This window comes from Diabrotica undecimpunctata, chromosome 6, assembly GCF_040954645.1.
Source record: "Diabrotica undecimpunctata isolate CICGRU chromosome 6, icDiaUnde3, whole genome shotgun sequence".
Classification (NCBI taxonomy): domain Eukaryota; kingdom Metazoa; phylum Arthropoda; class Insecta; order Coleoptera; family Chrysomelidae; genus Diabrotica; species Diabrotica undecimpunctata.
The window spans coordinates 29879227-29897362 of NC_092808.1; the positions used below are offsets into that span (position 1 = coordinate 29879227).

At 33.7% G+C, this 18136-nt stretch overlaps 1 protein-coding gene across 3 annotated transcripts in view; it reads left to right on the forward strand.

The window, feature by feature from the left end:
* Positions 1–18136, forward strand: part of put (activin A receptor type 2 punt) — a 140795-nt gene that overhangs the window by 42398 nt on the left and 80261 nt on the right. For all 3 annotated transcript variants that reach the window (XM_072534545.1, XM_072534543.1, XM_072534542.1), the window contains exons 7-9: positions 13182–13383; positions 13548–13803; positions 15570–15738. In XM_072534545.1, the coding sequence (XP_072390646.1) occupies positions 13182–13383; positions 13548–13803; positions 15570–15731 (620 nt within the window). In that variant the 3' untranslated portion in view covers positions 15732–15738. The remainder of the gene's footprint in view (positions 1–13181; positions 13384–13547; positions 13804–15569; positions 15739–18136) is intronic.

The following is an 18136-nucleotide window of genomic DNA, read 5'->3' on the forward strand; positions in this document are numbered from 1 at the left end:
TTACTACAGAGAAAATAAATATGCGACTGTCACTCTCTCAGTGTGTTGTGTCGGCAACAAATAGTTTCCTTATAGATAATTATCAAACTGTCTATTATTCTTTACCGTTAGTAGAAACTAATGCTATAGTTAGTTTAGAGACATACGCACTGCCAAGTTTACATGCGTTGCAAAACGTTACATTAGTAATAAAAAATTTTAAATCTTCTACTAAAGGACGCAAAGACAAAACTATCTTTAAAAATTTCATTTTACACTTCAGAACACGAGTTCATCTGCACAAGCAGCTAGATAGTTTGAAAAAAAGAAAATTGTTCAACCCTCATGCCAAATTTCTCTTAGTTTCATCGACGATATTCAGAAATCCAGCTCTCCTCGCACTGCATGTTTCCGAATATATGTTCTATGAGAATGTTGTGCACTCTGTGATAATGACTGTTGATCCAAGAAAATTAACAACTTTTCAGGTGTATAGTTGGGGTCCCTATAAAAGTGGACAATGTGGTGAACATTTTCAAGTTTTAGCTAAAGCTATTGATTCGTGCTCATTTGGAAAATACAAGTATGAGATTAATTGGTTTGAAAACAGAATACCTAAAAAATTTAATAATTGCTCTGTAAGAGTTAAGTATGCTAATTCTCCTCCTTTTATATACAAGGAAGAAAACCAGTTGAAAGGTTTAGAAATTGAATTATTGTCAATAATAGCTAACCAATTAAGGTTAACTATGGTATACGAAGAAACCTCTGTTGATGAATTAGGCGAAGTTACTTCTGATGGAGAAGTGAAGGGTGCCTTTATAAGTTTAGAGAACAAAACGGCTGACATTGTCATTGGGGGATATCCCAAAGAGTATTTGTGGACTATACTTTTTGATGCGAGCCATTCTTACACTCAAGATTCGATGATTTGGTGTGCTCCGAGTGTACCATTATTGGATGATTTTCAAAATTTATTTAAATTATTGGAAATCAAATGCATATTTCTGATGATGTTAGTTCACTTACTGCTTTCTTTGTCCATTTGGTGGTCCAGTATAAACTACAGGGAAGAACACCATATTTATAAGAATTTTGCAAATAACTTTGTGCATAGCTTTTCATTTTTACTAGGCAGTGCCATGCCCGTAGCTGCAAGAACTCCAAAAGTTAGATATTTCTTGATACTCTTTATTTTTTTTGGATTTTTCTTTGTTGTGCAGCTCAACACTCATCTAATCAGTTTTAGTTCAAGAACTTATTTCCAGCCAAAATATTCTACAATCGAGGATATACACAACAATAATTTAAAAGCTTACATGTTTGCTCAAGAAAAACTGTTTGCAAACCTCATCGACGATAAAACTTTTATTAAAATAAAACCTAGATTAAACACTTGCATTGACTTGAATATTTGTCTTAAATATGTAACTGTAGACCAAGATTCTGCCATATGCTTGACCAATTATTTTAAAAATTATATTATCAAGAATGGTACTGCCAAGAACATTTACTGTTTACGTAAAGGCAGACTTCCCTTTAACGTAAATTTTATAATGAGGAAAGGTTTTCCGCTATATGAAATAATCAACGACTTATTAGTTGAAATCATAAGCAGTGGTTTTATTGCTAAATGGGAAACTGATTTTAACAAGAATATACATAGAATTGACACTACTGCAACTGCTACATTAAAGAACTTCATACCTCTATTTCAGTTATGTGCAATTATATGGTCGGTAGCTTTTTTAGTTTTTCTGGTGGAAATTTATATGGGTCATCGTAGAAGTAAATAATCTTTTTAAGAAACATTAAAGAACTTCATATGGACTACAAGCCCAGGGACATTTTTAGGGGTCATTTGACCCAGCATGAATCATATATAAATCAATTCTTCTTCTTTTAGAGTGCCGTCTCCCTACGGAGGTTAGCAATCATAACGGCTATTTTTATTTTTGAACTTGCTGCTCTAAACAAATCAATCGATCTGCATTGATATCAATCACGTAATGCAATTCGATCAGCCCGCTATGCAATATGATCTGTTTCGAAGGAAATCAATTTAGCATTTTTAAAAATAACAAACTTTTCTTTGTTCAAGTCTCATCTCCGATATGACCTTCCTTTTTGGGGTTCTAGTACAGCTGCCCAATCTGATGTTATTTTTAAATTACAAAAAAGAGCAATACGGTATCTTTTTGACCTCAGTAGAATAACGCATCGCAGAAGCTACTTCAAAAATAACGGGATTTTTAACTCTTCCCTCTTTATATCGAGCCCTTTTAGGAAAAACATCGTAACCAGCAAAAGTGCAATCTTACAGGAGGAGGTTTTTTTTTTAATTAATATCCGTTCCAATCAGTATTGAAAGTTAAATATTTTATATTATATTATTTGGTAGTGTGCTTTACAAATAACAAGAGTAGGTAATTATGTTGTATGTTTTATTTTTGTAATAGTACTGCTACTTACGATGTTTGGTTTTTCAAATTTTTGTTCTAACTGTCACTTACGCTTTTTGTCGAGATGGTTACGATGTTTGGTTTGTTCAAATTTAAAGCATTCACGTTGCTTAAGATTTATTTTAATTGTGTTTTATTTGATTAGAATCAATGAAAAAAATTGCAATTATGAAAATTATACATTTATTAAACAAAAGTTATAATCAAACATCAACGTCACTTATATCCTCGTTATCTGTTTCCATCAAGCAGTCTCTAATATCACCACTATGAGGTAATAAAAGAAAGACATCTTTAAACTCTGCTGGGATAATACCCTTATCACAGAGTTTTTTAAGTATTGTTACTATTACGATTACGGTGTGTTCTTAAGATTTCCTGCAAATTTATAGTTTTCAGTTCACTATTGTCAAAGAATCCATACTTTAAAATAAAGCTTTGTGGGTTATCCTTATTAAACATGGCTATGCGAAGTTTGCTAATGTTGATTTTGAATTTATTTGGTATTAATGTTTCAGCGAAATCTTTCCAATTTAAAAAATTAGAAAAATCCAATGACTCAGTAACATAGTTAAAAGGATTTGTTCTTGAATTGCGTATAATCGTTGGCCATTATCTTGGAGACCACATAGTTTTGCGACGGCTGAAAAGTTCAATGCTACCGTGCACAGAGTCTACGGTATCCTGGGGCATTGTATGCCCCGGTAACTGTAAATAACAGTTATTTTTATATTTTTTATAAATGCACTCCTTTCGATGAAGTAGGAGAGCATACGATTCTGTCCGAAACAGCTGTCGCAATATAGGTAAATTGTTTCATGTGTGGCTTCAATATCTTTCTTTTTTAAATACATGTAAACTATTGTACAAATTTCGTTGCAGCCTCGTTTTGCATCTGATTCACCCCACAAGTAACAATAAACATTTGCAGAGCCGCTCTCATAAAATGTTCTATTATAGAATGCGTACTTTCTACAATAAAATAAATTTACACTTTCTCCATGAGGAGTATTAAGTACTTTCTCAAGATCAAAGCTTACACACTTTTGGTCTTTCAAAAAAATTTCAAGGCACTTTTCTTTATCTTTAATGTATTGCCTGTAGGATTCTGTCTTCTTTTCTTCCTCTTGTTTAAGGCTAGGTAGATATTTAATCTTCTCACAAAGATTACATGTGTCTTTCTTTGGCAGATGAAAACCATTATGAAAATCTGACCAAAATACTTTTCGAAATTTACTGAGTGATACAATTTCAGTTAGTTTTTCAGAGTCACGAGATATTTTTTGTATAAGCGATACAAGTTTGTTTACAAGATTACAAGCGATACTCGGAATCCGAGTGAACGGTGAATACATCAATAATATCCGCTACGCCAATGACACTGTGTTACTAGCAACCAGCCTAAACGATCTGCAGGCCTTACTAGACCGAGTGCGAACTGTGAGCGTATCATACGGACTGAACCTTAATATTAAGAAAACTAAATTCATGGTTGTCAGCCGTACAAATTTAGATCCCGGGGCACTAATGGCAGGTAGCGAAGAGATCCAGAGAGTCGACAGATTCACTTACCTCGGAACTACCCTCAACGTACAATGGGACTACGCTCAAGAGATTAGAATTAGAGAATTGAAATGGCACGGTCTACATTTATTAAGTTGAGATCCTTGCTGTGCTGCAGTGATCTCAGTTTGGGAACCAAGATGCGGATAGTGAGGTGCTACGTTCTTCCAGTGTTACTATATGGAGTTGAAGCCTGGACACTGACGCAAGCCACTGAAAAACGAATCGAAGCCTTCGAGATGTGGATATACAGAAGGATACTAAAAATATCTTATGTGGACCATGTCACCAACGTTGAGGTCCTACAGCGCATGACAAAAGAAAAAGAAGTGCTTAATTTAATTAAACAACGAAAGCTTGAGTACCTCGGCCACGTGATGCGGAACGAAGAAAAATATCGAATTCTTCAACTTGTTATGCAGGGTAAAGTATTTGGCAGAATAGGACCGGGACGCCGTCGTATCTCGTGGTTGAAAAATCTCCGACAATGGTTTGGGATGACCTCAGCGGAGCTGTTTCGCAGAGTAGTCAACAAAACCATGATAGCCTTGATGATCGCCAACGTCCGGACCGGATAAGGCACTGAAGAAGAAGATACAAGTTTGTAATATTCTCAAACTCGTCTGGAAGATATAATTTATTGCTTTTGTTCCTATAATAATGCGAAGGAACAGCCGGTAATTGCTTAATGTATTCCTTAACCAAAGAGACTTGATTAGAATGAAATTTATTTTTAGGGCTTCTTTTTCCCCTTTGGTCTTCTTTAGTCATGTTATTGGTTAGGGCATTTTAATATCGTAACGTCATTTGGGAAATATCAAGCGTTTTAATTAAAAATTTTTGGCAAACTTTTACTTTTTCATTGTTATATGGAATATAATATTCCATGGTTTTTGATCTTTGCGTAGACTCAGCCTTTTTTAAGAAGGAACAAGAATGACTATTTTAGGTTACGTTATGAATTTTAAAATCTTAAAAGATTAAGTACATACCTTTCGTCGTGACATTTTTCGCTGTAGGTAACCCGATTTATGTATTGATTAAAATAAAAAACAAACAATAATTAATTCATAATAAAACTTGTTAACTTTCAAAAATTACTAAAACTTATTTATCTACACTGTACATAGGATATACTGTACGGGTGTGTTTGATGAGGTCACCATTCACCAACCGATAACGGTAATTTTCACCCCTGCACACGTCCCTCCTAAACCAACGAATTGTCTTGAACGACAACGTTGAGTCCGATAACTTAATGTTGTGTAGGCTTGTTAACCGATACGAAAAGTTTTCAAGAAAATTTGTCACATCCCGACTCGACTGGGTTTTGTCCAAAACATCGTAACCATGCAAAAGTATCCTAACGATTTTTTATACCCACGGTTACGATTTTTTGACTTTCATTGATATGGACTTGTGTTGGTAACGATAAAATGCATTATTACTTTTAAATTAAAAACCGTGTCCGTTTTGCTTACAATGTTTTGGTCAACGAAAAAGCTTGTTGTTAGGATCATTTTCCATAAAAAATCAAAAATTCGAAAAATTGTTGGTTACGATGTTTTTCCTGGAAGGGCTCGATATATTCCAGAAGTTAGTTAAGAAATCTATATTATATTGGGCAAAAAAAATTATACAACCATCTCCTTTTGCAACTACAACTTCTTTCCTTAAGTTCCGTAAATTGACAAAAGGCTATCTATCTGAAAGACCATATTATTCAGTGGCAGAGTTTCTTAACGAATAACTAAGAAATTACATTACGTTTAGGTACAACCAACAAAGTATTTTTATATACCATGCGGTCCATATGTATGGAATAAATTCATTTTTGGCGTTATTATGTACTATCTGAAAAAAACCTGAAACAGGTCGATTTTTATTCTTAAATTGACAATTTACAGTATGAAAATATTATCCCCTTCCAGCACGCCCTTTGAATTATAAGCACCCCCTCGAAAATTTTAAATAACAAAGGCGGTCATGTGGCACCTTGTTAGAAAGGGATTTTAGTCTTCTGCTCAGAAATATAAAGTTTTTTAAGTTTGGTGCAATCATAACTGAGAAAATTGATTTTTAAGATGTAAAATTTTGATAATGTCTCTATCACAAAACTTTAGGTTAAATGAAGATAATAATGTCACATAATATTTAGAATGTATTTTTTAATGTAATTTTCAATTAAATTAAATGTTCAAAATGACCACCATTCACTTCTTGACAATAGCCGAGGCGATTTTAGAATTTTCGCACAACATTTTGTACGACCTCGGGGGTTATTAGCAATACGGTTTGGTCTATTAAAATATACTTCAAATTTTAAATAACCCTATAAGAAGTAATCGAGAGGAGTCAAATCGGGGATCTAGCCGGCCAATCGGGGATCTAGCCGGCCATTCGATCTTTCCACGTTTTCCAATCCACCTATTGGGAAAAATCTCGTTTAAATAATTTCTAACTATACGTGCAAAATGCGGAAGAGCTCTGTCTTGTTGGCAGTAAATGGATCGATCTATCTCATTTGAAAATTTATCGTTTTGTTTAAATGAAACATCGCTTCATCAGAAAAAACTATTTTGTTTATGAACTGCAAATCTGCGTTCATTCTGTGTATCATCATTTCACAGAATTCTGGCCTTCTATCGGGATCATCTTTGATGGGTGGTATTTTTCTTTATGCAAAACTCTCAAAATAAATGATTTACTTACGTCATTGACGGCAGCCAGTTTTCGAGGTGTCTTATGCGGATTTTCCTCAATCTCTAGAAGTATTGACCATTGACCATTTCTACCTGATTTTTCAATAATTTTTACATGTCCTGTATAACGAAACTTCTTTTCAACTTGTTGACCAGGGTATTTATTATTAAACATTTCACAAACCTCCTTTTGAGGTCTTGTTTTATTACCAAAACCAATCATAATTAAAATGTCTATTTTTTGAGTCTCGGACAAATGAGCCATAATTAAATATAATACGCGCACAAATATTATACTGACGTCTTTTAGTAACTTTAAATATCTAAATATCAGCAGCCTACTAAATTCATATCAATTGTTTATTTGGCTTTTTGACTAATATTTTATTATCTTCAAAGTTTTTTCCCTAATGTTTAGCAGAACAGATACGAAAATACCTGATTATTTCAGTCTATCAAAAGTATATTTTAATAGACCAAGCAATATTGCTGATTTAAAAGTTAGGATAACGGAAGAAACTAACAAAATAACCCCCGAGGTCATACAAAATGTTGTACGAGAATTCCAAAATCGCCTCGGTTATTGTCAAGAAGTGAATAATGGTGGCCAAGTTGAATACTTAATTTAATTGTAAAAATCATTTTTCTCAGTTATGATTGCACCAAACTTAAAAAACTTTATATTTCTGAACAGAGGACTAAAATCCCTTTCTAACAAGGTGCTACACGACCCCCTTTGTTATTTAAAATTTTCGAGGGGGTGCTTATAATTCAAAGGAGGTGCTGGAAGGGGATAATATTTTCATACTGTAAATTGTCAATTTAAGAATTAAAATCGACCTGTTTCAGGTTTTTTTCAGATAGTACATAATAACGCCAAAAATGAATTTATTCCATACATATGGACCGCATGGTATATTTGGGTATCACATGCAGCAGCTTAAACTTATTCGTAAACTAGGTCGTAAGGTTTTATTATGCAATTTGCAATTTAGTGAAATTTTGCAATGGATTGTATATTTTATTATGTTTTATTTTGTGATATTGACGATTTATGTCATTTTAGTAAATTTGAATTGTTATTGTTATTGTTTTTTACTTTTTGTAAGCTTTGTCCATAAAATTATACAATTTTCAGTGACAATAAAGCATATTTCTATTCTATTCTATTCTTAGAAAAATTGATGGTATAACAAACAATATGGGACAGAGCTAGAAGTACCGATATACGACGTAGATGCAAGGAGGAGACCATCACGGACTGGGTAAGAAATATAATAGTAGAATGGGACTATCATATAAGCCGAATGACAACAAATAGAGTAATAAAGACGGCAAGAGACGGTTCCCCAATAGGAAGACGATCAGGAAGACCACAAAAACGATAGAACGGCAACTTACCGGAGGCACATGTAAAAACTGACACGAGTCATGTCTACATAAAAAGAAGAAGAGAAAGAAGAAAGAAAGGTTATTTACACATCTTTGACATGGCTTTTAAAAGAGATATTGGCCAATAACTTCCAGGTTGCTTTGAGTCCATTCCTTTATACAATGATAATAGAGAGGTTAGAGATCCAGGAAAAAAGAAAAATTTTCTGGTTAAAATACCTCAGAAGCTGGTTCAACAAAACATCTGTACAGTTTTTCTGTTATGCTGTAGATAAGATAAAGATTACTATGATGATCGCCAACATTCGTCACCAATAGGCATGTCAAGAAGAAGATATCAAATAATCTTTGAGGAATCTCAAAAAGATCTCTAAATTGTTACATGCTAATTGGCCACTAAAAAGTAGTCATTACATGTATATCTTAATTGATGATATAAGGGCCAGTAGTATGTTTTGTATGTACATACATGCGTATGCTTCATGCATTTTATTTAATTATTATAAAATTTCAGTACCGTATAAGAATTTCTTCTAACGATAAATGCAACCCACAGTACAAAAGAAATCATTGACGAATAACTAAATATTATTCTCAATCCATGGATGAATCTACTACATTGTTTTTAAATTAAACGGTTGTATTGATATTTTAATAACATTAAATTATACTTAATAATTTGTGTTTATTTATAATTTCCTAATTACTGACACGATTTCGAAAAAATACAATTCAACGAAAGTGTTTAATTTCCCACCGTAATTTTAGTAATTGTACTAATTTCAGTATTTATATCGGTAATATTCATGTGATAAACAATTTTAAACATACAATGTTTAACTTCATTTATTAGAAAATCGATAAAATAATCGAAAAATTTAAAAAAATTGTGTATAGTAATACAATTTTTTTAATTAATATTATACAGTTTGTATATAATACTCGCGTTGATTATATGTAGCATTATGTTGCTAGCATGTGAGATAAGGTTATATAGTCGCATTTATGGAAGCTGCCTTTTTTATGTATTGTCGTTATTGTAGATTTTGTCCAGTCGTCAGATCATTGCTTGGAATGTCATATTCTGTTATAGAGCAAGTGAAGCAATTTTATTCCGGTTTCTTCCGTGGCTTTGAGCATTTCTGCTTTTATCATATCTGGACCTGGTGCTTTGTAATACTTGCGTTTTCTGATAGCCAGTCTTATTTCATCCCCGAGTATATTAGGTTCTTATTCCAGTTCTTCACAGGTTTGGTGAACAATTTCCTGGCGTTGATCACCTTTGTATAGATCTCCATAATATCTCCACATCTGTGCTATATCTTCTCTGTTGATTCTCAGGGTTTCTGTGTCGTTTTCATTGGCCCAAGTTCTGGTTTTAAAGTCTCTTGTTATTTTGTGTATTTTTTTAAATAAATCTCTCGTCTGGTTATTTTGATCATGGCTCTCAATTTCTTTACATATATTGTGATAGTGCTGTTGTTTGATCAGCCTAGCATCTTCGTTTTATTTTTTTGGTGAGCTTTCTTAAACTAGCTTTTTCCCTTTCACTATTTATACCACTTTGAGAAAGTTTTCTTCTGTTCTCAATTATTTTAAAGGTTCATGTGTTATCCAGTGTTTCTGTTTCATAGGATTATTTCGCTTTGGGCGATTAATTGGTGTTGCTACGCAATGTTTAATCGTCTCCCATATTATTGTGGCCTTACGAATAGAGGTCCATACTTTTTGCACTTCTTGGAGAAGGTCGTCCTTTATTAATTTTATCCCCTTTTCTCTCTCCCTTTGTTGGCGACTTAAGTTTGAGCTTTACTTTAGCTATGATGAAAGTATGATCTGATCCGCACATCGCTCCTGGATAAGATCTGACTGTTTGGATTGATGATCTCCAGCGAATATTAGTGAGAAGGTAATCCATTTGATTTCTAGACCTATCTCCAGGACTTTTCCAAGTATCAAGTCGGCGTACATGGTGTTTAAATCAAGTATTCATGGATGGAATAGTTATGTGTAATCTCAAACTCGAGATTAAGCGGCCTCCTTTCGTTTCTCTGGTCTATTCTGAACTTTCCCATTACATTTTTTGTGTCTTCATTGTGTGTAGTGTCTCCGACTTTTGCCTCAAAGTCACCGCATATTAAGATTTGTTCTTTATTTGGAATGTTGGCGATTCTTGTTCCCAATTTTTCGTAGATATCCTCGGCTTTTATGTCATCCGCTGTGCTGGTTGGCGCACAAATTTGTGCGATATTGAGTTTATGTGATTTGCCTTCCAGTTTAAGGAGAACTATCCTATCGCTCACAGCTTTCAATTCGACAGATTTTTGTAATCTTAGGAGACCAGAATAGCAACACCTGTATAGTTCTGAGTCTCACCGCCAAAGAAGCCATAATTGCCATTATGTGTTTTAAAATGGTCACCTCCTAACCAATGCGTTTCAGCTAGTTCAGAGATTTCAATGTTACACCTTTCAATAATTGACAGCTTACCTGTGATTCTTTAGCTCAGCTTCTTTAGCTTCATGTAGCGACATTAATTAATTTAACATTCGCGTGGCTAGTGGACAATTTCGCACTCCTTCACTCCGGTCTCAAGTTAGCGCTGGTCGTCACCCGAGCTGCGTGACAACATCCGAGGCTATCTAATAAAACATCACGCAAAACTTTCTTTGAAATTATAATGCAATGGATTACCATGCCCTACTGCATCGCAGTATGAGAACTATTCTGCTGATACAGCTTTGCTTATGAAAATCCCATGTCCGTCCTTATCTTGGTACTGCCGGTCAGTACTACCCTCATTTACACCCTAATATTTAACGACCTTCCGGTCAAGGTGTGGGAAAGGAAGTATATATGTGGATTAAATGGAGTACGTGTCATGAGTACGTAGTAATGATTTTGACATAAAAATAAATATGGGATTTGAACCCTCAGCGTCTGCGAGAAAGTCTAGTACTCTTACCACTAAACCACCAAGTTTCGCTAATGTTTTCGTTACTCATAAGAGTATGCGACGTGTCAAATCCTAGTAGAAATTATTCTTTATCAATAATTTAATTTTGGAATAAAAAATTACTACTAATTAAACTGTTTTTATTTACATTTGCTTTGTCTTCAATCAGTTTTCACTTTATGCGAAATTAAACAAAATGTCGTCAGTCGTATAATTATGACTTAAATCAACTAGCTCATAAGCTAACGCCTAAAAGTGGAAAACTCTCGATCGATAGTGGTAATGTTATGTAATATAAATTATATTATTATATTTCCCACCTCTACTAGTTTCATCTCTTTTTATTTTACAACGTATTATGTTCTCCATCTTTTGCGTTATTTTGCCAGTTCTTAACTCACTCGCCACTGTATTTATGAACCCCTGAATATAGATGTATGCAATTGTCTGTTTCATTCTCTTTTTGCAAAAGACTGATATGTTTTGTACACACGTATGAGACAAATGAATGAATTGAAAAGAAAAGTGTTTTAAAAGTGTGTAAAGCATTTGATTCCTAACTGAGCGCATTCTCGCTAGGAATTAAATGCTTTACACACTTTTAAAATACTTTTCTTTTTAATTCATTTTCTCTTTTTAATCTATTCTTTCTTAATTACTTCTTTTTGCTCAGTCCCGAGTTCCTGCACATTAGATTTAGCGAAAATCATTTTCCGTTTTCTTTGCCTTGCCGTCTACAATGTGATCCAACTTTGGTCCAAGGCTTCTGTATGAAGGTTTTAATAGATTTATAGCTTTTAAGAGTTTCTGGGATGTTAACCTAACCGCTCAACACCCAACCGGATGGTCAGGTAATTTGCATTCAAGGATGTCTTTCTCTAGCCTTTCACGATCCACAACGATAACTACAAGGCAGGAGCTTCGTGGCAGGCTATTTGTGCTAGTCTAAATGACGAAAACATTGTGTTTTTTAATTAATTTTCTTGTCTTACAATCAGTATAATATCATAGCACAAAATTAATTACTAATTTACTAGACAGTTAGGACTGAGTTCAATGAAAAGAGTATAACACGGGTTACCAATAGATACCAAATAATAGATGAGAGGTTCAAACTAAAGCAACGAGCATATAAGGAAAAGAAAAAAGCAGAAAAAAATTTGGTTTAAATCTGATTATATATCACATAGTAAAAAGCGAAAAATCTATCGCAACAAAAATTGCTTGTGGACAATTCTCCTTGAAAGTTGACTGAAACATTTGATTTTTTGAAGCAAAGCTTCTATACTGGCGTTGTATTACTTTTTTTTCTATAGTAAAATGCTGAGGCGATACAATAGCGGTTATTCACATCGATTCACTACTCTAGATCAATTCGTTTCTAGTCGTTATATATATATATATATATATATATATATATATATATATATATATATATATATATATATATATATATATATATATATATATATATATATATGTATTCTAAGCAGGTTTAAATTAACTACTGCATGAAAAATAACTAACAAAATACAGACATTAAATGAAAAGTAAAAAATTAAAAGAATATCTGTCAACAAAAAATTTATTCGCAACGATTGTCAAAACTTAAAAGTCATAAATGTCATCCGATTAATAACAATATTGAATCATCTGTTTAAATTTTTTCCACACTTTCCGTTTTAAAATAATTTCATATAAATATAATGATTATTTTTAAACATTATTTAGTTTATATAATAATTAATTTACTATCAAATGATTTATTTATATTTTTATTATAATTTAATTATTTGACAGACCTGTCAGAAGTAAACCACGTATGCTTTGTTAATACGTCAACAGGTGGCGTTAGGAGCAAACAATAATTAATAATTCATTGAATTTTTTAAGTACAATATAATTTGTTTAAAATATACATAGTAAATAATAAAATTACCTGCTTTATTTAATTCTAACAATATTATTTAAATTTTAAAAATACAGAAAACAGTATAAAGCTTCGCGCTAGTCTACTGTACCGCCGACTGTAACATCTTCTTTTTTTTCATATATTTACCAACCTGATTCTTAAAAAAAAAACAACAAAAAAATATCTTCTCTAAACTCTGTTTTGTTACCTTACAGGTTTGATGCGTCTTCATGAAGCCATTCCAGGAAGAATTCTCGGAGAACTGTCCAAACCTGCAATTGCTCATAGAGATTTCAAAAGCAAAAACGTTCTCTTAAAGAGCGATCTGACTGCGTGCATAGCTGACTTCGGTTTGGCCATTACTTTTGAATCTGGTAAATCTTGTGGGGATACACATGGACAAGTTGGTACTAGAAGGTAAGTTATTTATTGGTTTATTGTTGATTTGGTGGTTCTATGCATTTTTATCAAGCCAAGACATTTAAATTGCGCAGAAGATCACAAGTAAGTTTCTCTATATGACTCGATTCGATGTAATGTTATTCTCGTGTCATCTATTATAATCGTATTTTGTGTATTAGGTATATGGCTCCTGAAGTCCTGGAAGGTGCTATAAATTTCACTCAAGACGCCTTTCTAAGAATCGATATGTACGCTTGTGGTCTAGTTCTCTGGGAGTTGGTGTCAAGGTGTACAGCACAGGACGGACCTATACCAGAATACAGACTACCATTCGAAGAAGAAGTGGGCCAACATCCGTCTCTTGAGGATATGCAAGAATCTGTTGTTCAACAAAAAGTTCGACCTTTGATCCAAGAGCATTGGAGGCATCATCCGGTAATATACTATTATTAATTAATTTATTAATATGATTTGTAAGTATTCTAATAATCCGCGAGAGTCCGAAAAAATCAATTTTATTTTATCTTGTCTTATTTAATGTAGTTAATGTATAAATGACATATTACTCTGGTGTTTTCATGGTTATCGATAGGGAAGGAGCGGCGAATAGATTGGATGTTGCAACAAAAGTATTTTGTCACGAATTGGTATCTCCAGTATTACTATAACAAAAGTTTATAGTAATAATCTGACTTGTGTTGTTTAATGTTTTACCAGATTTAAGGTCATTCACTAGCAACATTCACTTCGCAACACAAAAAACGGATACTCACTGAAAGTAACTTACTTCGGAGCCAAAGTACCAGGTTCAAACCACTTGCACACGCAGTTGCTGTTTTGATTTAGGATCATGATGATAGGTCCAAATTTTATCGATAGTGATCAAATGATGCATAAAATCCATTTTATGCTTTCTGAAACACCTAAAAGTTAAATTCGAGTGTGTTTGTGTTCCTTTGTTAGAACAATATCTTTTGTACATCTAGCTTTTGACTAATATTCAATTTTTTCCTTTGTAAAGAAATACGCATCATTCTCTTTGCATTTTCCCCTGCGGAGGTCGGCTTTCTTAATTACTTCTCTCCATAATTTACTATCTTAGGTCATACCAATATCAATCCACTTCATAGACATATCCAGTTGAAGCTTTTTCCTCTTGATTTTATCCTTTTGTTATCACACTACTCATCCATTTAAGCATTTTAGTTTTTTGGCATAGACTTTCGTCATTCAGTCAGTTTCAATGGATTGCTTGATCAGACCAATACATAGTGCTATCCTACTCCTTTTGCGAACTTCTTCGTATTGGGAGATTAACATATCGACGTTGAACATGTTTTAATCATCTTAACCTATGCTCTCTGATATTGGTAATCATTGTTGTCACCCCTAGACTTTTTCTAATATATCCATTCTTACTGTTATCCTTTTTTGTTACTACACTCATCCATTCTTCATCATTTATCCATTCTTCACTCCACTCTTTTTTACGTTGTTCCTCTTTCTTTTTATTTGCCTAACATTGAGTTCCGTACATCGTGGTTTATCTTATAAAATTTTCTTTCAAATTTCATTGGAATTTTTCATTCTTTCAAGTCATACAACACACCATTCAGCTTCTCCCATTTCATCCATCACGCCCTAACTCTACTGCATGCATCTCCATCCATTTCTCCACTACTGTGTAGTATCTTAATAAACTAGTAGTATTTTAATAAAGTTTTAAACCTTTTCCCTCAAGAGCTTGTCTCTACTGTTCCAGGTTGTTCAAAATCCCTTTTGTATCCCCTACTAACACTACATCATTAGCATACATGAAGGACCGGGGAAAGTCTCTAATTTTCCTGTTAACTAATACAATACTAATGATAATAAATAAGGATCAAGCACTGGGTCCGGATGCAATCCTACTTTCACGTCAAATTTATTAGTCTCTCGTACACATGTCTTAATACCGCATTCTATTGGTAGAGTGCGGTAAACATACGTCTGAAAAAGCATGTAAGTTTAAAAAACCTTACTCATTGCGGTGGAATGATTCCATCTTTAGAAACATAAACCAACTCTTGCGCCATCTCTTAACGAACGGCACAACTTATTAAACAATTTAGTAGTACAGTACAATCTGATTTACTACACTAGTTCGCTTTTCTGATTCTCTGTTAGGATATGTTTATATTAAATAACCAAATTGTTTGTAGGGTTTGGCAGTAATTTGTGACACCATGGAAGAATGTTGGGATCACGATGCCGAGGCAAGATTATCAGCGTCTTGTGTAATGGAAAGAATAATCTCGCAGGCAAAATACCAACAACAATCCGCTGGATGGAGAATTGATATTTTAAAAGAGAATAGTATGTAGGGCTCAGGTAAGTTCTTTTAATAATCTCCCAAAAGATTCACTAGAACAAATATGTTCCAATAAAACCATTTTTTTTTTCTTTAAAAAATTGAGGTTATAAATGCGCAATAACTACCTCTTAAAACTCACCAAATTTCATTTGGATATCACAACTGGTTTTAGAGTAATAAATAAATCGTTCGTTTGTAAGAAAAATTTCAACATCCTATTTCTCGGAAAACGAAACGTTTACGGACATACGTTTATATAGTAAACTGTCATTATTTTTTCATGCAGAATCACTCCCCGGCGTTCGTTGCACGTATTTACTAATACCCTGTATATTATACAAATATGTATTATTCAAGTGGACTAAAAACCGACACTTCAAACCTATGAAATTCAGAAACAATTGATTCCTGAGTCTTGGGCCAACAAGAACTTTTGATCTGCATGACCAAAGTTAACTCGCTGTAAAGTTTCAGCCAATTTAACTGAAATCACTTTTCCATAAGGATGCAGACTAAGGAAACTTTTTTTCCATAAGGAAAAACTATCCAGAAACAATTCACCCGGAATTGATAATCTCTCAGCTTATGTGTATTAAGAAGGTGGCCACGATACCATAATGGCATTACAGCAGCTTATATAAAAAATATGAATACAAAAATCCCTCCCCAATGATTAGAACACTGGAATACTTTGCACCATACACAAAAAAAGGAGATATCTTTGAATGCTCTAACCACAGAGGAATTACGATTCTAAATGCAGCGTATAAAATATTTTCCACAGTACTATGTCACCGTATTTTTCTAGAATTCTAGAGAATTCTAGAAATATATAATAGAATAGAGAATTCTAGAATGGAGACCAAGGACGACAACAAGAAGCATGGGAAGACCTCAAAAAAGATAGGTAGATGTCATTAGAACAGTAGCAGGCAAACAGTGGATTAGATTGGCGCAAGATAGAGAAAGATGGAAGCAATTGGGAGAGACCTACATTCAGGAGTGGATCGAAAATGGTTGACAAAGAAGAAAGATGTCACCGTATGGCACCATATGCAGAACGGATAGTAGGAAAAAACCAGAGGTGCACAGTACCTGGTTTCAGAGGTGCTATCGACAATTCATCAGATTGCAACTCTGAAACAAATTTTAGAAAAAATACTGGAATATAGTATTGATACTAATCACATATTTATAGACTACAAAGCAACCTACGACTCTGTGAATAGAATAGAAATGTTCAAAGCAATGAAAGAGCTAGGAATACCAAATCATTTGGTAAATTTAACAAAACTAACTCTTAAAAAAGTTGAATGTAGAGTACGAATTCAGAGGGAACTGTCTGAACCTTTTAAAACAAATAACATGCTGCGCCACGGAGATCTTCTTTCCTGTATACTGTTCAATCTGGATTTGGAAAAAGTAATACATATATCACAAATCACAACTATTGGTTCAATATATAATAAGTCAGTGCAAATCCTTGTCTATGATGATGATATCAATATTGTTGGGAGAAAGGAAAACGCTGTACCAGAGGCGTATGTAGCATTAAAAGACTCAGCTATAAAAATGTGTTTAATAATAAACACCAACAAAACGAAGTATATGAAAATAAGCACGCAACCACAAATCCTACAACCACTTGTTATAGAAAACGACGTCATCGAAGCAGTGAACGAATTTGTATACCTGGGAGCGCTCCTCAACACCGAAAATAATACTACCGCAGAGATAAACCGCAGAATTTGCACGGCCAACAGACGCTATTTTGGGCTCAATCTCCTCCTTAAATCCACAATTATATCGAGAAATACAAAAATAAAACTCTACAAAACGATACTACGCTCAGTCCTAACATATGGTTCAGAGACCTGGACTCTAACAAAAAGTAATGAAAACCTATTAGGATGTTTCGAAAGAAAAGTACTAAGGCGAATCTATGGAGCAGTGAATGACATTGGAGTGTGGAGAAGACGATACAACTTTGAACTTTATAGAATATACCAGGAACCAGATATCTTCTTCTTCATGTACCATGTCCTTTCAGAACGTCGCTTACCATCATAGCTATCTTAATTTTATTCACTGCCACCCTAAATAGCATGCTTGTATCAACACCATACCAATCTCGCAATTTCTTCAACCATGAGGTTTTTCTTCGTCATGGACTGCGTTTGTCTGCTATTTTTCCTTGCACGATATTTTGTAGCAACCTATATTTAGGACCTCTCATTACATGTCCGAAATAAACCAGATATCGTAAAACATATTAAGATAGGACGTCTGAGGTGGATAGGGCATGTAATACGGATGGAACAAAATAACCCAGCTAGAAAAACGCTCCTTGATAGACCCATTGGTCAGAGAAGAAGAGGAAGACCCAGAACAAGGTTCCTTGATAACATCGATAAA